Source organism: Corvus cornix, chromosome 22 (genome assembly GCF_000738735.6).
Source record: "Corvus cornix cornix isolate S_Up_H32 chromosome 22, ASM73873v5, whole genome shotgun sequence".
NCBI classification, from domain to species: domain Eukaryota; kingdom Metazoa; phylum Chordata; class Aves; order Passeriformes; family Corvidae; genus Corvus; species Corvus cornix.
The window spans coordinates 688,449-705,428 of NC_046351.1; the positions used below are offsets into that span (position 1 = coordinate 688,449).

Consider the following 16,980-nt stretch of genomic DNA (forward strand, 5'->3'; position numbering starts at 1 on the left):
GCTGCCCTCGCTGCCATGGCGGCCGCGGGCTGGGCGCCCACCCACGCGCGGGTGACGGTGCTGCGGGCGCGGGGGCTCCGCGCCAAGGCGGCGGCGGGCGGCAGCGACGCGTACGCGGTGATGGCGCTGGGCCGCGACAAGTTCCGCACGTCGGTGGCCGAGCGGTGCCGGGGGGAGCCGCTGTGGCGGGAGGAGGCCACGTTCGAGCTGCCGGCGCGCCCCGCCGCGCTGCGCCTCACGGTGCTGCACCGCGCCCTGGCCGGCGCCGACAAGTTCCTGGGCCGCGCCGAGGTGGATCTGGCGGCGCTGCGGGACGACGGCGACCGGCGGCACACGAGGTGCGACCGGGGGGGACCCTCAGTGTGCGGTGGGGACTGGGGAGAGGTTTGGGGGGAAACCTGAGCGCCCCACCGGCACCAGGGAGAGGGATGCGAGGGCTTCTGTGTCCCACGGGAGCTGGGGAGAAGGATGGAGTGGGTCCTACGGAGGCTGGAGAGGAGGTTTTGGGGGGGGGGGTCTCTCAGCCCCACGAGGGCCAGGAAGAGGTTTGGAGGGGACCTGTGCACCCCTCGGAGGTCAGGGAGAGTGATGAGGGGGCTTCTGTGCCCCACGGGGGCTGGGGAGGAAGCTGAGAGGGGGCTCTGTGCTCTTCAAGGGTGTGAAGTTGTGTGAGGAGCCCCAGTTCCCCATGGCCTGTTCCTATTCCTCATGGAAACCTCTGTGTGCCACAGGCATGTGTGGATCTGGTGGGAGACCCCTGTGCCCCCATGGGAATCTGTGTGTCCCTCAGACTGGGGGTCACCCTGTGCCCCAGAGGAGTGGGGGGGTCGTGGTGGGGACTCTTGTTCCCCACAGGGCCCCCTGAAGCCCCGTAAGTGCCCACGGGGTGACCCCTCGGGGCAGGGTCCCTCCTGGTGTGGGTGAGCCCCCATAGCTGGGGGCCCGCAGAAAGCTTTTCCAGCCAGTCCTGCCTGGTCCTTGGGTTTGACTTTTAAATGTTTCCGTGTGAGTGCTGACACCGTACAGAGGAAACAGCCAGCCTGACCCCCGAAACCTGCTGTCCTCGGAATGCCGCCTCCTTCCAGCAGGGAATGAGCCTGGGCTCTGCCAGCCGTTTATTTATTTTCCTTAATAAGTGCTTAGCATGTGTCAGGGGAATAATTCCGTGTTCCATGGACTGACCCCGCTGCTGTCAGCAGGACTCGGAGCCGGGACGTTCCTGCCCAGCACCAGCTCTGTGTCACACTCGCTGCTTTGAACATAAACACTGGGGCGGTGAAACCCGGGGGTGGTTCCCGGGGGTTTTACTGGGAGTCAGCAGCCTTGTAATGTGCTGGTGACTCACCTTCCTCCTCTGGCTCACCTGAGCACCGGGATGGAGCCGCTTGTCAAGGCTTAATTAGGCCGTGGGTTCATTAAGGCTGTGTCAGACACTGCTGTGTTTACACTGCGGAGCCCCTTGGTCAGCAGAGCTCAGGGCCGGTGCCTCAGGCTCCCGAGCGCGTTCCTTTGTGTCTGGGCAAAGGAAAATTGAGGGGGAGAAAAAATGAAAACACAGCTTTGGTACTCCTGGGGAAATTTCTCATATTTTCAGTTGTTTCCAGCCCTTGATTTCCGGTTTGCAGCCTGTTTTGTTCTTGCTGCCATGGTGATGTGTAGCCATAAAGGATTAGTTTTATTTGGCAGATAGATGCACGTTGATTGACAGGTGCTCGCTAACACAATAAATGCCATTAATGAGATTTTTTGTGGACTGGGGGGTTGTCAGTCCATGATTGCCTTCCAGCCGCCCCCAGGGGTGCCGTGTTCAGCCGGGACTGAGCTGCCTTTGCTGAACACGTTGTTTGCCCGTGGCTCCCAGGGCACACGGGATCAATTGTGGCACCGAAGCCCTGCGAGCACAGGATGCTCCTGGAAATCACGGGTTGGGAACAAAAGTGCCCAGTGCTGGCTCATGTTAAAGGCAAAGGGGTTGTGATTGCCAGGCTGCTGCAGCTTCAGGGACTGGGCAAAGCCTCAGTCTCCTGATAAAACCCCTTCCCTGGGTGTCTTCTAACTCCAGGTCAGAGTGTCTGACTGTAGCTCAAGCGTTCATTGAGAATCCCAGAATGGACCTTTAAGCTCATCTTGTTCCACCCCCTGCCCCAGGCAGGGACAACTTCCACCAGACCCATTGCTCCAAACTTGCCCTTGAACATTTTGAGGGACAGGACAGGCACAGCTTCTCCAGGATCAGCACCCTCACAGGGAAGAATTTCTTCCACATTTCCATCTGAAGTGTCTGTAGCAGATTCCTGAATCCATCTCCTTCAGTTATCCCCATTAGTTTTGAATTTCCTCTGGAGCAAATTGCCTTTTCCTGTTCTCATTTGTTGCTCTCAGTACATCCTTGGAGGTTGAAGCACAAATTTGATGGCAAGGGCGCATTTGCATGCTCTGTTTGCTTCCTTTATTTTCCCGTTGCAGCTGGTGAGGAGGAAGAAACCAGCAGTCTCCAGGCAGCCTTTCCTATGGGTTCTGTGGAGTCGGGAATTCTGCAGTTCCGTCAACAAACAAAACCATACTGGTGTGCAGTGCTGATAATTCTCTTTGCTGGCTCAAATGTGGTTTGAATGTCACTGAGTGGTGGTTGAGGGCATGTGGGTGGTGGGATTGTGGTTTGGGATGCCCTGGGCACGCCTCACACAGAGCTTGACATTCTGGAGCCTTGTTTGGGGAGGGAGAGGGCTCTGTCTGAGCAATGCCCTTCCTGGTGCGTGCCAGTCACGAGCCTGGAGGGGTGAGTGGAAATCCCCCGCAGTCTGTAAGGCTTGGGTTGGCTCTCTGGTGCTGATTAGGGGTTCCTTGGCTTAAGAGGCATTAAGGAGCTGGAATGAAAGGTATGAGGGTGTGGGACCGTGTGCAGCTCCGAGGCTGCTGCTCTCGCTCCCACTTCAAAGCCGTGGCCTCTGCGAGTATCAGGAGGAGAGATGAAAGGGCAGAGGAGAGTGGCTGAGCTGAAATACAGGAATTCCATGTCGTGTTTCTGTTTTTTCTCCTTTTTTTTAACCCTTCCTGATCTGGGTTTTAAATCAAATCTTACAAATAACTTTCTGTTTACGATAAGGAATGTTTTCCTTGGCACCTGGGGCTGTGACCATGACGTCGTCATAAGATTAAAGGTGTTCTTTTCCTACACTGTGGGCTGATTTGATTTTTCAGCCATAAGCACCCTCTGTGCTCTCAATTACTGGTGGTAAAAGAAACCTCCTTGTTGCTGCAGGTGGTACAAGCTTCGCTCCAAACCGGGGAAGAAGGAAAAAGAGAGAGGGGAGATCGAGGTGGATATCCAGTTTATGAGGAGCAACATGACAGCCAGCATGTTTGATCTGTCCATGAAGGACAAGCCCCGCTCTCCCTTTGGGAAGCTCAAAGACAAGCTCAAGGGCAAGAGGAGCAGCGGCCTCTCGGACACGGCATCGGCGATCGTCCCCAGCACAACCCACTCCCCCGCTGACAGCGAGGATGAGGCCGTCGAGAAGGAGAAGAAGAAATCCAAGTTCAAAGCGCTGTTCTCCAAGCCCGGCCTGCAGAAGACGTCCCTGTCGCAGTCGCTGTCGGTGCTGCCCACGCAGCAGCCTGTCACCCCGAGGGTTCGGCTGCGGCCCAGCGACTTCCAGCCGCAGTGGGACGAGGAGGAGTCCGAGACCTCTCCGACCTCAGAACGTGAGTATTGGCACTCGCTGGGCACAGAGCCTTCCTCCAAAGGGTCGTTCACACTTTCCACAGCACTCGTTAAATTCTTCTTTCTGAACAAATTTGTAGGAAGTCCCTCCTGGTACTGAGGCTGTCAGTAGTGTCAGGGAAAAGGTTGTTCTTGCATCTTGAATTTCTCCCTGGTTTTTTTTTTCCAGGATCCTTTGAAAATGCCCTGGAAGAGAAGCCAGCTCCTTCTCCTCTGTTCAAATCTCGTAAACCAGCGTTTTTGGACAGTAGGCAGCTCACCCAAGGAACCACTAACCACACCAAAAAGGATGGGCTCTCTTTGTTCAGTGGCCTTAAATCCAAAAGCGATCCCATCTCCAAGTCCAGTCTGTGCATCAATGGCAGTCACGTTTATATGGAAGAGACCACGACAAAGGACAAGACTCCAACCTCCTCCCCCTCTCCTCACAACCTCAGGAGGAAGCAGCTCTTTGCCTCAGAGGAGAACCTGTCCTCCAGGTCCACTAAATCACCTGAAGAGATGGGAAGAACCTCTCCTGGTCAGGCTTTCTCTGGGTCCACATCCTTGGAGACTTTCAAATCCATGACTTTGCCATCATACAAACTGCTCAGTAGCGAGGAGCACCTGGACACCAGCGTTCCACCGAGCGTCGAGGCTGTTAGAGAGACCAAAAAACCAGACCACAAAAAGTCTGCCTTGCTCTCCCTGGTCACTGGGAAGAAGGAAACGCTGAAGCCCAGCGATGCTGAGATTATTCCCGACAGGACCCTGCAGAGTGAGGAAAACACAATTACAGAGGAGAAGAGTGAAGAGGAGGCCAAATGCCCCGAACCCCCAGCAGATGGGGGAGGAGGGAGCCCGTCAGGAGACGCTCACCATGGGGAGGACGCCGTCGCAACCAAGCAGCTGCTCAGCCCTCGTGAGGAGGAACGGAAACCCGAGAAAGCTGCGCCAGCCAAGACCAAAGCTGTGAAACCCAGGTGAGTCCCAGCTGCTGCCAGGGGGCAGGAGGGGCAGTGGTGGTGGCAGGTGGCAGTGGGCTGTGTCCTGCCACACCTGAGCTCAGGTGCTGCTCTGTGCATACCTGCAGGTTTTACGCTGGCGTTGGGCGCTTTGATAGCAAATAACAACTCCCAGGTTCTTTCTCAATGTGAAAAAAAGATGGATATGGGGAGCTCCTTGTAAGTGATGCTGAAATAGTGGTTCTCTAGTGCAGGCACCTGTGCAGGTACTGTAGGGTGATTTTTCTTGCTGGATCTCTTGCACAAACTAACTCTGTCTGAGCTGTGTGACTGCAGCCTCCCCAGGGTCTGAAATGCCCGTTCTAACATCTCTGCTTTCCTCTTCTCTACTTGGCTGTGGTCTTCCAGAGGGTAGCCTTGGAGCCCTTGGAGCCCTTCTGCTTTTGGCATCGTTCACAGCAGCACAAAGGGATTTTGTGTGGTTTTGTACACAAGGCTTTTTCGGAAATTCTGCTCCTTTTTTCCTTCATACACACATATATATAAATTGTGTTTGGAGTTTTATATATATATATATATATATATATAGGTGTGCCCTACTAATAAGGCTGTGTTTTGTGTATGTCCCTAACTCCTCATTTTCAGTGCTTCTCAAGTTTAAATTTCTTGCCTGTGCAGTGTTTTCTGTACTAACAAACCTGCTTGGGGTGCAAAGAGACGGTGCTTAAAGCAGCAAAACCAAGCTCTGCAGCAGAAGAGTTCTGATGTAAGTCCAGTGCTTGGTAAAGATGCAGTTCAGGATATAAAGTCTCGCAGACAGGGAGACCTCTCTCTGAGGTCTCTTTAAAGTATGGTTCATCTCCAGTGGCAGAGCTGATGGAGGCTGGTGCTGAAGCTTGTCTGTTCCTGCCTCGTGTTGCATCTGCAAGTGACATCCGAGTTTTTTGTCCCTTTTTGCAGACTGGGCCTGTCTCCAGAGGAGGAACCCAAAGCCACACTTCCTACTCTTGCACCTGACCCTCTCCCTGCTTTTCTCTCTGTGCACCGTATCAGCAGTGCAAATAATCCTTTTATTTCTAAAGTGGGGCAGACAGTCCAAGTGCCAGACTCTAAAAACATCACCAGTTCTCCTGCCTCTCTCGCTGCTCCTGCTTTTGCTGCAGAGCTTTGGAATGACAAGAACCCCTTTACTCCTGAGTGGGACAGGGCATCCAGAGCCCTGGATCCCAACAGCATCACCCGTTTCCCTTCATCCCATCATCCTGCAGCGTCTGTTCCCAAAGCTCCTTGTCCTGGGCCAGTCTCTGCTAGGGGCAATAATCCTTTTGCTGCTGACTGGGGGCAAGGTCCCGAGGGCTCTGACACAGAGGCTTCCCGGGGTCTCTCTGGCCCACCCACACCTTCTGTCCCCTCTGGCTGTCATTTCAATGACAATAATCCCTTCGTGTCCAAGCGTGGGGGACAGCCAGTGCCAGGTTCCCAGGCTGTCGCTGGTTCTTCCCCTTCCTGCCTTCCTGGTGGTGAGGACTGTTCCTCTGCAGGACGCCCTGGTCCTGGTGCTTCAGGAGGCTCTTCGGATGTGGCTTTAACCAGGGATGTCACAGCTGTGCCAGACCCTCTTGGCACCTTGTCTGACCCCCCTGCTGGCCCCCCTGGGCTGGCTCCAGAGCTGCACTGTGATTCTCCCCAGCTTCAGCCTGAGGATTCTTTGGAAAGCAGTGAGCCAGGCAATGCGAAATCTAAGTCCTTTGTCCTTGGTGGATGGCAGGGTGTTACATCAGGTGATGCAGGTTTGGGTGGGCAGGAGGGGGGAGAGCAGCACTCGGGTTCCAGTGGAAGGTTACGGACGGGTTCAGGGGCAGCAGGAGAGGGAGCAGGGTTTGGGGGTGAGCTGGGAGCAGGGGGTTACCCATCGACAGAGCTCTCTGGTGACAGCACACATCCCACCTGGAGCAGGGATGGAACAGCTGTGGAGGTCACTGGTGTAAACACGGAGCCCTGCACGAGGGGTGACAAAGGTTTTGTGTCTCTCTCCAAGTCCAGTGACAGCCTCGTGCCAGAGGCTGACCGGGCACCGTCCCCCGAGAGCGAGCTCAGGGAGAAGCAGGAGAGCTGTGGTGGAGAGCGATGGGTGGAATGTGTGCCCATGGTAGAGCCCCAGGCAACTCCACTTGCTGGAAATGAGTCACTTTCTCCAGTCAAACCAACCCAGAGAGCCTGCCCGGTGTCCCCTCGGGACTCGGGTACAGGAGGGGCTGGCAGCGAGATCCTTGTCCCACCAAGGCCAGCCCCACGGCTCGCTGCACTGCTGAGGAAATGCCCACCCATTTCCCAGGCTGAGCTAAGGGGTGATGTCCCTGCTTCAGGTGATGGTGTGAAATCCACACCAGGGCTTCTGTTACTGGGTGATGAAGCCTCAGCTGCTCGTGGGTGCCTCCCTCAAAGTGGCTCCTTGGAGACTGTCACCCCTCCAGTGACACCCAGAGGTAACAGCAGTGACAGGCCTTTAAAACAGGAAGGTGATGACAATTTATCTGTCAGTCTCACAAATCTCAAGTCTGCCATTCCTGTTCCCGGAGACCGGGGCTCGAGACTGGCCAATCTTCCAGCGATCCCAGAGGGAGGCTCTGATGACGAGCTGCTGGGGGACTGTCAGGAGGGCTATGGAGTCACTGCAGGTGGTAAAGGTGCTTTACAGACTGGAGAGCAGCCCCGAGGTCTGACGCCTTTGCACGGAGAACAAAGAGAGCTCTCTGATAGCTCTGCTGCAGCTCTGGTGATCCCGGCTGCTCTGGGAGGAGGAGGAGCTGTTCCTGGTGCCTGTAAGCCAGGGAGTTCAGCCGTGCTGCCTGCTGGAGTGGGTGCTCCCAGGGTCTGTGTCCAGGGAGCTGACTCAGGCTTAGGTGTGACGTCTCATTCCAGGGAGTGCAGTGGTCATTTTGAGAAACAAGAGCTGGAAAGGAGTGCAGGTGTTGAGGAGCGTGCAGAGTGTGACTTCTCTGAGCCTTCTGCTTCCTCTTCCTCCCTGTCAAGTCCTTGCCAGCCCTACTCTTCCTCTCATTCCCTTCTCTCTGACACCCCAAATCGTAGAGCAGAGTCTCCGAAAAAGCCAGCAGCCGAGGGCTTCGCAGATAAAGCGGGAAATTCGGGCAAGAAGAAACTTCTCCAGGCACGGGTTTCACCCTCTGAAACGTTCCCTAACCAAACCCCATGGGGTGGTGAAACCGTGTCTCCCAAGCACAGGTGAGACCATGTGGGGATCCCAGCAGGTACCTCTGTGCAGGGGTGAGCTTTGCTTTGCTTTGTGGGTGCAGATCTGTCTCTGCAGCTGCTGGATCTGACCGGGATCAGACAGCCCTGACTTCCTTCGGGGCCTGGATTTGTCAGGGCCTGGGTCCTGTCCCCCAGTGCGGGGTTGCTGCTGGCTCCAGGAGGATCTGTGCAGCTCCTCAGGGTGCTGAGCGGAGTGGGTGCTCATCAGAGCTCTTAGGGGAGCCATTAGGGAAAGGGCAGGTGGAATAGAGTCATGAATACCAGTTGGGAAAATGGACTGGGATTGAGCTGTTTGTCAGACACGGGAGAATGGTCACCCTGATAAATGGGGCTGCTTCATTTCCTGGCTGAGTTGGGCTCCTCAGCGTGATCACCACAAGTGATACAGCTCAGGCTGCTCCTGAAGATGCAGCTCCTGCTGTGTGGGAGTGCTGCCACTGACCTTTCAGCCCTTGAGACTTCACCTGCACAACTCTGCCTGGGATCTAGGACACCTCTGGGCCAGTGTTTGCTGAAACAGAAGTAAAATTTTCTTCCTGTGTTAAAATTGGTGTTGTAAGTCCTGCTCAGGCAAGTAATGACAGCACTTCTTCGCAGGTCGTGGTGTCAGTTCAGACTGGAAAAGGCCTAATGCTTGTCTTGGGATAGCAGAAGTATTTGATCTGTTGTAAGACCACAAATATGTTCTGATTAGGAAAGTCGGGCTGAAATACCAGTGCCTGAGGGATCAGAGTAGCTGCCCTGTGCTCTGTCTGCTCGTGTAGCCCGACGCGGCTTTTCTTCCATGACACACACAGGATGTATTTCCCTTCCTGCTGCTGCTTTATCTCCAATGCCTTAAGTCAATAAAGATAGTAGAGAACTGGAAAATACTTACAAAACCCCTGTGGCTTAGAAATACCTTGTCTTCCTGAAGCTGAATCTCTTTTCTCTCAGGAGATAGAGCAGGGAGGGAATCTCCCCCAATTTCTTGCTGTATTTGTTTTAGTGTAAAGATCTGTGTCATGCTGGTGTTACGTGTCCTGCATAAACAACAGAAACATTTCTTTTCCTGTTGCAGACTCCATCCCGTGAAGCCAATGAATGCCATGGCAAACAAGCCTCAGAGTAAGAACCTGAATGTCATCAGCACCATGAATGAAAAGCTGCTGGAAATGAGTGTGAAGGTATGGAGGGAAGTGGCACTTCCACTGCCTAAGCTTTGATTTAATTGAAGAGTTTGTGTATTCCGGATAGCTGGGACATGAACTTTCTTTTGGTCAGCTCCCAAGCGTGGGGACAGTCTTAAATGCTCATTTTCTTGCAGACTGGTCTCTAATAGAGTTGGTGCTGGTGTTTTGTGGAGGAGGTTCTCAGGCACAGCCACTTCCTCGGAGTGTAGTCGTGCAGTTGGGACCAGCACTGGGACTGAGAGGAGCTTTCAGCATAATCCTGGCCTCAGAGGAGACCTCCAGGCTTGAGGCATAGCTTACCTGCCACGTTGATCTGAATGGCTGGGAGCATCCCCTGGTCAGCAGGGAAAATCCCGGGTCCCCTTATTGTCCCTCGGGGTTTTTTTGGGGAAATAGAGAAGTTAGAACTGAAATAATGGCAGTGCCTCCTTCTGGTGTGAGGGGAGAGGATGTGAGTTAAGGGATTCAAAGTGACACGCTGCTGTTTCAGGGGAGTTGACAACTTGCAGTGGGTGTCGTGGTGCTCTGGTTCCACCTAAACTGTGTGATGCACCACAGGAGCCTCTTGTGCTCACACTCCCTGCCTGGGCAGTGTTCTGGGAGCTGCAGGAATCAGCGGAAGTTGCCCAGTACCTCTCAAGTTCCTTAAGGGTTAAAAACAGACTTTTCAAAGAAATAGGAGGAAACACCAAAGGCCTGGGTGGCTGTTTCTTGCTGTTTAACTTTAATTTGGCTTTACCAGTCTGTATTTAAGCAGCTGGTTTAAGCTTTAGGAGGTTTGTTGAAGCAGCAGCTATCACAGTGCTGCTCTGTGTGTTCTGTTGCTGCTTTGGAATGCCCTGTGTCTGCACTGACCCTGCTTTCCCTCCCTCCCTCCCCAAGAAATACGATCCCTCAGACCCTGCCTATGCGTATGCTCAGCTGACACACGATGAGCTGATCCAGCTGGTGCTGAAACAGAAGGATACCATTACCAGGAAGGACCTCCAAGTGCGGGAGCTCGAGGACTACATCGACAACCTGCTTGTCAGAGTCATGGAAGAAACCCCAAACATCCTCCGTGTTTCCATGTCTGGGAACAAAAAGGCTGGGAAGATGTGAAGGGTCTCGGGATGTTGGTGAACAAGGACTGAATTCCCACCAGAGGAGTGTGAGGAGCTGGTGTGGAGCAGGTGGTACCGGTTGTGCTGCCCACAGAAAATGACCTTTTTCCTGTTTCTGCCTTGAGCAACTCTCAGATTGATTAATAGTTCCATCAGGTGTTGTAATGAAGTTGCCTTATCATATTTATTTTTTGTTTTCTTCCCATTATTTGGGAAGATCAGGCATTAATCCAAAGGCTGGTTGTGATGTGAAGGAGGAGGGTTTTTGATGTGTTTTGCTTCCCAGCAAGGCGCTGATGATCCTTTAGGAAGATGTTTTTAACTGGTTTTGTTTTGTAGCAGCTTTGATAGATCAGTTACTTTTCTTTCCACATCTGAAGTTGTAGTGCAATATAAATCCTTGTACAGTAGAGCTTGAGGATTTGATTGCTTCTAAAGTAATAATTAACTACACTGGAGAAGTCCAAAGATGTCCCAGCTTCAGACCCGGGCTGTAATTTAAAAGGAATTAATGCCCTGAATGTTGACCATAAGTTGACCAAATCTCAGTTCATCTCATCAAGTGGACATTCCCAAGAGTTCTCCAAGGGCAAGTTTACAGGTTTTTTGGAGTAGGAGACGTTGAGGTTCACGGTACGTTTCTACCATAGAAATGGCATCAATGAATTTGGGCCAAAGGTACATTTTAAATCAGAAGTTGTTCTCTTGGTGTCTTAAAATTTCTGCTTTGGAGGTCGTTCAGAGGAGGCAAAGGCCCCCTGGCTCTGCTCGGTGCTCTGCAGCAGGCCTGGGTCTCACATCTTGTGCCGTGTGGGAGTTCTGTGACCGTTTCCCTTTTACATTGAATTCATTAAATATAAACCCCTTGGATTTTGGAGCTGGGGCTCACCTTGAATGCCCTCCAAAGGTGATCAGTCTTGCAGTGCTTTTTTCTGTCATTCCTTGCACAGCCCAGAGAGGGGAGGGAGCGCTGGGGCTCCCATCTGCTCTGGCTCTTTGGGGCTGGCTGCTCACAGTGGGAGGAAAACCTCGTGTAGCTGAGGGGTGCTGGTGTTGCTGGAGAATCGATACCTTTGGTAGGGTCTCAGTGGATTCAGGGATTTCTCCTCCCCATCCCGTCAGACAGCGGGAACAGCTCTTTGCTGGTGAGCAGCCACCACGGCTTCCCCCACTGAAAACTACATGGGGCTTTGTTTTGGTGAGCTCTTGGCAAAGATCTAAAAAAAAATCAGATGCCTTTTTGCACCTCTGGGATTTACCAGGGTAGGGAGAGTCCATAAAAGGCTTAGAAGGAAGTTGGAATACCAACAGAGTGGAAGCAAAGGACCAAAGCTTCATGAGGACCAAAGCTTAAAGCTTTCCAGCCTGAGTTCTGTGGAAATAAACACTCCTACCTTTGGAAGTTTTATTGGGTCACTTCTGGCTCAGGGGTGAGTTCCAACTCAGTTTTCCTACAGCAAAGCACTTTATGGAGGGACTGGAGCAGCTGGATGGACTCTCACCCTGTGAGCAGTCTGCTTACAATTGTCATAAACCACTGGAAGCGACTGGAGACCTCAATACTGTATTTTTGTAGCAAAGAGCAGTTTAATATATTTTCACGGAGATGTAAACATTTATTAGAAAAATCAAAAAAATGCTGTTAATGACATTTTTATTCCTGTAAACTGACCTGCTACCAAAGTCCAGAGCTTTTCTGGTAGAGCTGTCCCTCAGGGGCAGGCTGACCTCAAACAAGCCTTAGGAGTTGAGAGTCTTCCAAGACTTCAGGTACTTTTATCTCATTTTAGTGTTATTTGAGCAGTGGAGGCATTCTGTCTTTTCTCCTGTCCCCTCTGCTCTGAACGAAGGGTCCGAAACGCAGGCGGCCCTGGTGGTGGTGGTGAAATCCTGAGTGGTGCTGCTTGGCCTTGCTGAAACTGCTGCTGCTGCTTCTTGTGCCTTCCCGAGTGAGGAAGATGAAGGATTGATTTGTTTCCTCCTTGTGCCTCGGGGGATCTCTGGACAGAGGGTCCTGTACCTCACTGATAAATTTGTATTTTAGACTTTATTCCGCAGCTTTCCGATGTTCTGGGTCAGAGAGGAAACCCTGTTGTGCCCTGGAACAGCGACTCAGCGGGTGAGAAACCCACACTGGTGTTACTGGTCACTGTAACTGGGCACAGGGGAGCAGGACTGGGCTCGCTCTAGGACAGTCCGGGTCCGACGGCTGCTGGCGGCACCTCGGGGTGTGCGACGCTTTTGGAGCCTGGGTCTCACGGAACTGGCCTCGTGTGCATCACCACTGCACAGAACCAAAGCAATAACGTGTGCTTGTAGCAGAGATGAAGCCTTAAAACCTCTAACACCCTCCCCTGGCAGCCTTTTTCTGCCAGCTCCAGCCGTGTCTGTTGGGATGGACCCCGAGCTGTGCAAGGCTCTTGTCCTGGGGTTGTTCTCTCCAGTGGCTGCAGCTGTGGAGCCTCTTCCCGAGCAGACCCAGCACTGGGGGGGACACAGGGGGGCCACAGGGGGGTCACAGTCCTTGACTTCCCCAGCTCCAAAAGCATTGCACAACCCTCATACCTCGTTTTTATTGGCAATACTTGTTAAAGCCTTCCTTCAGTGTGGGGGGACTGCCATTTTACATCCTCAAGGGCCTTAAGAATCAAATATATTGTTTTATTATTGAAGGATCTGAGTGCATGTTCCCTGTTTGTACTCTCTGCTTTTAGCCCAGGTACTGTTTGTTTTTAAACACCTTTTGGTTTTACGGAACACTACAATAAAAATACTTTAAATCCAGTGTTCTGATCACTGTGTCTTTGTTCTGAAATAGTTTCAAAAGGGCCTCGTCCCCTCCTTGTGACCAGCTCCGCTCATCCTCCAGCTATTTTGGGGCTGGTTTCATCCCTGCAGCGACCCATGCAGGAACTTCCTGGTGAACACCTCGCAGGGTGGGGAAACCTGACGGACGGGCTCGTCCGCATCTGCAGAATCGAGAGTTTCTGTAAAGCACAAACAGTGACCGTGTGAAACATTCTCGGCCCGCAGCGAAGTGACCCCGGCGCTGGTCCCTGATGGCAACACTGGCCTCAGATTGCGGGGATGATGGAAGGAGGAGGAGGAGGCGGAGGAGGCAATCAGCCTCCCGCAGGCGGGGCCACTCCGCCTCCAGCCTGCCTTGGCTGCAGGAGCCCTGAGCGCGGTTGCCGCCCTGATCCTCCGCGGCGACAGGCGCCGGGGGCCCCCGAGCCGGGCTGACGTGCGGTTCCCCGCCGAGGAGGACGCGCTGTCCCCTCGGTGCCGCCGCCCTCCGCAGGCCCCGGGGCCTCCTGCCCGGCGGAACTCGCGGGGGCGGAACGCAGCGAGCGCGGGCGGCGCCTCGGCCGGGCGGGCGACGGGAGGCACTGCGAGCTGTGCCGCTATTGGTCGGCTGGGGCCGAGCGGCGCCGCTATTGGCTGTTGGTGGTGCGCCCGCCCCGGCGCTCCCCCAGCGCGGCGGCGGCGGCGATGGCGGCGCGGGGCCGGTGCCCCGAATGCGGGTCGGCGGCGCTGGTGGAGGACGCGCACTACGCGCAGCAGCAGCTGGTCTGCGCCGCCTGCGGCTGCGTCCTGGCCGAGGGGCTCCTCACCACCACCTACACCGAGGAGGAGCATCTGCGGGGTGCGGCACTGGAACCGGGAGCGTCCGGGCGCGGGGTGGTGCAGAACCGACCGTGCGAAGCGCGTTTGGGCCTCTCTGAGTCGGTCCGGGAAGCGAAGCGCTTTCCTGAGCTGTGTCTCGGTGCGCGGGGCTCTCCCGGTGCCCGCTGGGCACTGTCGGGTCAGAGAGGCCGCTTCCCCTCCCTCCGTCCCCCCGAACACCATCAGGGTTTTCCATCATGGGGCACACCCGCAGCACTTCCCTGCCAGGGTTTAGGCTTGGAGCCGGTGATGAACTTTTAATTTAAAGTGTGGAATCGCTTATTATTAAAAGAAATTATTAACATCTCATTTAAACCTCTTAGAAGAGCTTTAAGTGCAGTGGAGCAGCCCCGAGGCCATTGCCTGGCTCTGTCTGTAGAGAAGGCATGGCTCGGAGGAGATCCCACAGCTCAGTGTTGCCTGTGCTGCTCTAACTCAGGGCCCTCAAACAATTCTGATTGTTGGAATCCGGTTCTGTGGGCATCTGGTTGCCGCAGAGCCAAACGACTCTGTCCCCTGGATTCCCTGCAAGACTGACTGATCCAACCCTGTTTTCCAGAGGTGGCCTATTCCCAGAGCACTGGCCAGAAGGAGCAGCTGAGCCGCTGCCTGCAGCGAGGTAAGAGCAGTTCCTCCACACCCCGATCCTCCTGGCTGCTGCTCCAATTTGTTTCTAATGGTAAAAGAGTGTTAAAAACCCTTCGGAGCTGGCGGCAGAGCGGGGGGAGGGCAGTCGGTGCTGCGTCCAACCGGTGCCTCCCCTGCCCTGAGGGCCTGGGAGGTGTTTTAGTGCCATCTGTGGGGCTGCTTGTGCCCGTGCCGGGGCTGGGTGAACGCTGCCTGCTGCAGTTCTGAGGAGAAATTGCTTGATCCGATGTCTGAGGGCAGCTTCTTCCCGCAGGGATCCGGCGGGTCCAGGACCTCTGCAAAGTCCTGCAGCTCCCAGCAGTGTTTGAGGAAACGGCCGTGTCCTACTTCCAGAGGGCTCTGCAGCTCCCCGCCTTCCACCTGGTCAGCCTGGAGAAGAAGGAGCTGCTGGGGGGCTGCTGCGTGTTCGTGACGTGCCGCCAGCACAACTGGCCCCTGACCATGGGCACCATCTGCTCCCTCCTGTACGCGAAGCAGGACCTGTTCGCCAGCGTCTACCTGAGCCTGCAGAAGGAGCTGGGGCTCTCCGTGCCCGCCCTGAGCCTGGCAGACCTGGTGACAACGCACCTGAACAGGTGATGGGGCCCCTTCCAACCATTTCGCAGCCCTTGTTTGTCTTGGGTGGGTGGAGAGGCAGAAATGTGGCTGTGGGCAGGGCTGAGGTGTGACACAGATATGTGTGCTCAAGCTGGGCTGCCTTTTGTCCCTCCCTTGTCACACCTGGGCTGTCATCCTCATCCTTCCCCGTTCTCCTCAGTTTGGAGAGGGCAGAGAGATGCTCAGGGAGGCACCATAAATCACAGAATCCCAGAGTCACTGAGGTTGGAAAAGATCTCTGAGGCCATCGAGTCCAACCCGTGCCCGATGCCCACCTTGTCACCCAGCCCAGAGCACTGAGTGCCATGTCCAGGCCTTCCTTGGACACCTCCAGGAATGGGCACTCCAACACCTCCCTGACAGCAATTCCAATGCCTGAGAAGCCTTTCCATAAAGAAATTCCTCCTGATGTCCATGAGCAGCAGCCCATGGCAGGAGCAGGATGTGTTTGTCCCAAAGGCCCCCCTGGAGCCTGGTGTCCCAGGTTTCCTCTGACTGTGGCCTCTTTGCTCCCGCAGCTTCCGGCTGTTCCAGCCCGCGGCCAACGTCCCTGCGCCGTTCCTGGAGGACAAGGAGAAGCTGTTGGCCCGGACCATGGGCATTGTGGAGCTGGCCAGCGAGACGTGGCTGGTCACCGGCCGGCACCCCGTGCCCATCGTCACGGCCGCAGTGTTCCTGGCGTGGCAGTCGCTGCGGCCCGGCCCGCGCCTCTCCTGCCCCTTGGCACGGTTCTGCCGCCTGGCAGGGGTGGATCTGCCCCCGCCAGCCCACCTCAGGCTGAAGGAGCTGCTGGAGATCCTGCTGGGAATGGCCTCCCATCTCTCCTGGCTGCGCGGCTTCACCTTGGACAAGAAAACGGTGGTGAAGCACATTGGGGACCTGCTGCAGCACCGGGTGTTCCTGCTGAAAAACGCCTTCAGCCAGCAGGACGGGGAGGAGCAGCACGACACAGCCCCGGGCCACGGCTCCCCAGGCCAGGACTCCGTGGGCCAGGGCTTCCTGGATAAGAACTCCCCGGATAAGGACTCCCCAGGCCAGGATTCCCCAGGCCAGGGCTCTCCCAGCTCTCCTCCGGTGGCACAGAAAGGCTGTCCCGTGGCAGGGAAACGCCAGCGTGGGGGCACCCTGAGGCCCCTGCTCCCACCCTGCCTCATCCACCCAAGGAAGAGACTGCGTCCGGCAGCTCCGAGCGCTCCGGACTCGGCTGCCACGGGCGACGAGCCCATCTCGGACACTGAGATCGAGCAGTACCTGCGGAGCCCTGAGGAGATCCGGGCCTTCAGGAAGGCCAAGGCCTGGCTGTGAGGGTGGCCATGGCCCAGAGGATGTTGCTGCCAGGGAGAGTTTTGGGACCAAAAGTGTGAAGCCCACCAGGGACAGAGTGAGTGTGCTGCAGTGACAGTCACCCAGGGAATGAGGCCGTGAGGAGGGAGCAGGCTGGGTCCTCCTCAATATGCTGGACCAAAATGGAGCTTTTTATGGAGTGACTGCTTCAGGTCATGTTACATTTCTGTTATAAATAAATAAAGGTGCAGGTGCCAGGTTTTCCAGGGCAGGCACGAACTTCTCATTCTTCAGCAGAATGACTTTGTGAGGGTCAAAAAACTGCAGGCCAGGCTGTATTTGAACATGAAGTCTGAGAGAAATAACAGCAGATCTTGGCAGATTGGCATATCTTTAATATATTAAACAAAACATATCTGCTAGAAACATTCTATTCATATAAAAATGCAAAAAGACCCCCTTAAAGGCATTTCTTTGGCATATTTCCCTTCCCTCCCCCCGGATATTGCAGGAAGCTCTGTTGATATGTCATTCGCTTGTAAACAGACAAAACAAAGTGTAATTAAGAA

The 16,980-nt window shown here is 54.8% G+C and overlaps 2 protein-coding genes across 3 annotated transcripts; both read left to right on the forward strand.

Annotated features, from left to right (window-relative positions):
• On the forward strand, window positions 1–13,001 carry RAB11FIP1 (RAB11 family interacting protein 1). Of its 2 annotated transcripts, XM_039564310.1 has the most exons (6): window positions 1–338; window positions 3,263–3,705; window positions 3,894–4,686; window positions 5,629–7,911; window positions 9,002–9,107; window positions 9,996–13,001. In XM_039564310.1, exons 1-6 carry the CDS (start codon window positions 16–18, stop codon window positions 10,212–10,214), a joined length of 4,167 nt encoding a protein of 1,388 aa, XP_039420244.1. In that variant the 5' UTR covers window positions 1–15; the 3' UTR covers window positions 10,215–13,001. The 2 variants fall into 2 exon arrangements, with proteins under 2 accessions (XP_039420244.1, XP_039420245.1); XM_039564311.1 differs by lacking the exon at window positions 5,629–7,911.
• Window positions 13,002–13,683: 682 nt separating this feature from the next.
• Window positions 13,684–16,980, forward strand: BRF2 (BRF2 RNA polymerase III transcription initiation factor subunit). Its single transcript, XM_039564338.1, has 4 exons — window positions 13,684–13,862; window positions 14,442–14,501; window positions 14,784–15,105; window positions 15,646–16,980. The coding sequence occupies exons 1-4, from the start codon at window positions 13,709–13,711 to the stop codon at window positions 16,430–16,432; spliced, it is 1,323 nt and encodes a 440-aa protein (XP_039420272.1). The 5' UTR covers window positions 13,684–13,708; the 3' UTR covers window positions 16,433–16,980.

Excerpts from the sequence above, each read along its gene's own strand:
- RAB11FIP1 (XM_039564310.1), top strand. The coding sequence starts at position 16 with ATGGCGGCCGCGGGCTGGGCGCCCACCCACGCGCGGGTGACGGTGCTG. Across the intron at positions 3,706-3,893 it reads GACCTCTCCGACCTCAGAAC|GATCCTTTGAAAATGCCCTG; the intron begins GTGAGTATTGGC and ends TTTTTTTTCCAG. Across the intron at positions 9,108-9,995 it reads TGCTGGAAATGAGTGTGAAG|AAATACGATCCCTCAGACCC; the intron begins GTATGGAGGGAA and ends TCCCTCCCCAAG.
- BRF2 (XM_039564338.1), top strand. The coding sequence starts at position 13,709 with ATGGCGGCGCGGGGCCGGTGCCCCGAATGCGGGTCGGCGGCGCTGGTG. Across the intron at positions 13,863-14,441 it reads CGAGGAGGAGCATCTGCGGG|AGGTGGCCTATTCCCAGAGC; the intron begins GTGCGGCACTGG and ends CCTGTTTTCCAG. Across the intron at positions 15,106-15,645 it reads GTGACAACGCACCTGAACAG|CTTCCGGCTGTTCCAGCCCG; the intron begins GTGATGGGGCCC and ends TTGCTCCCGCAG.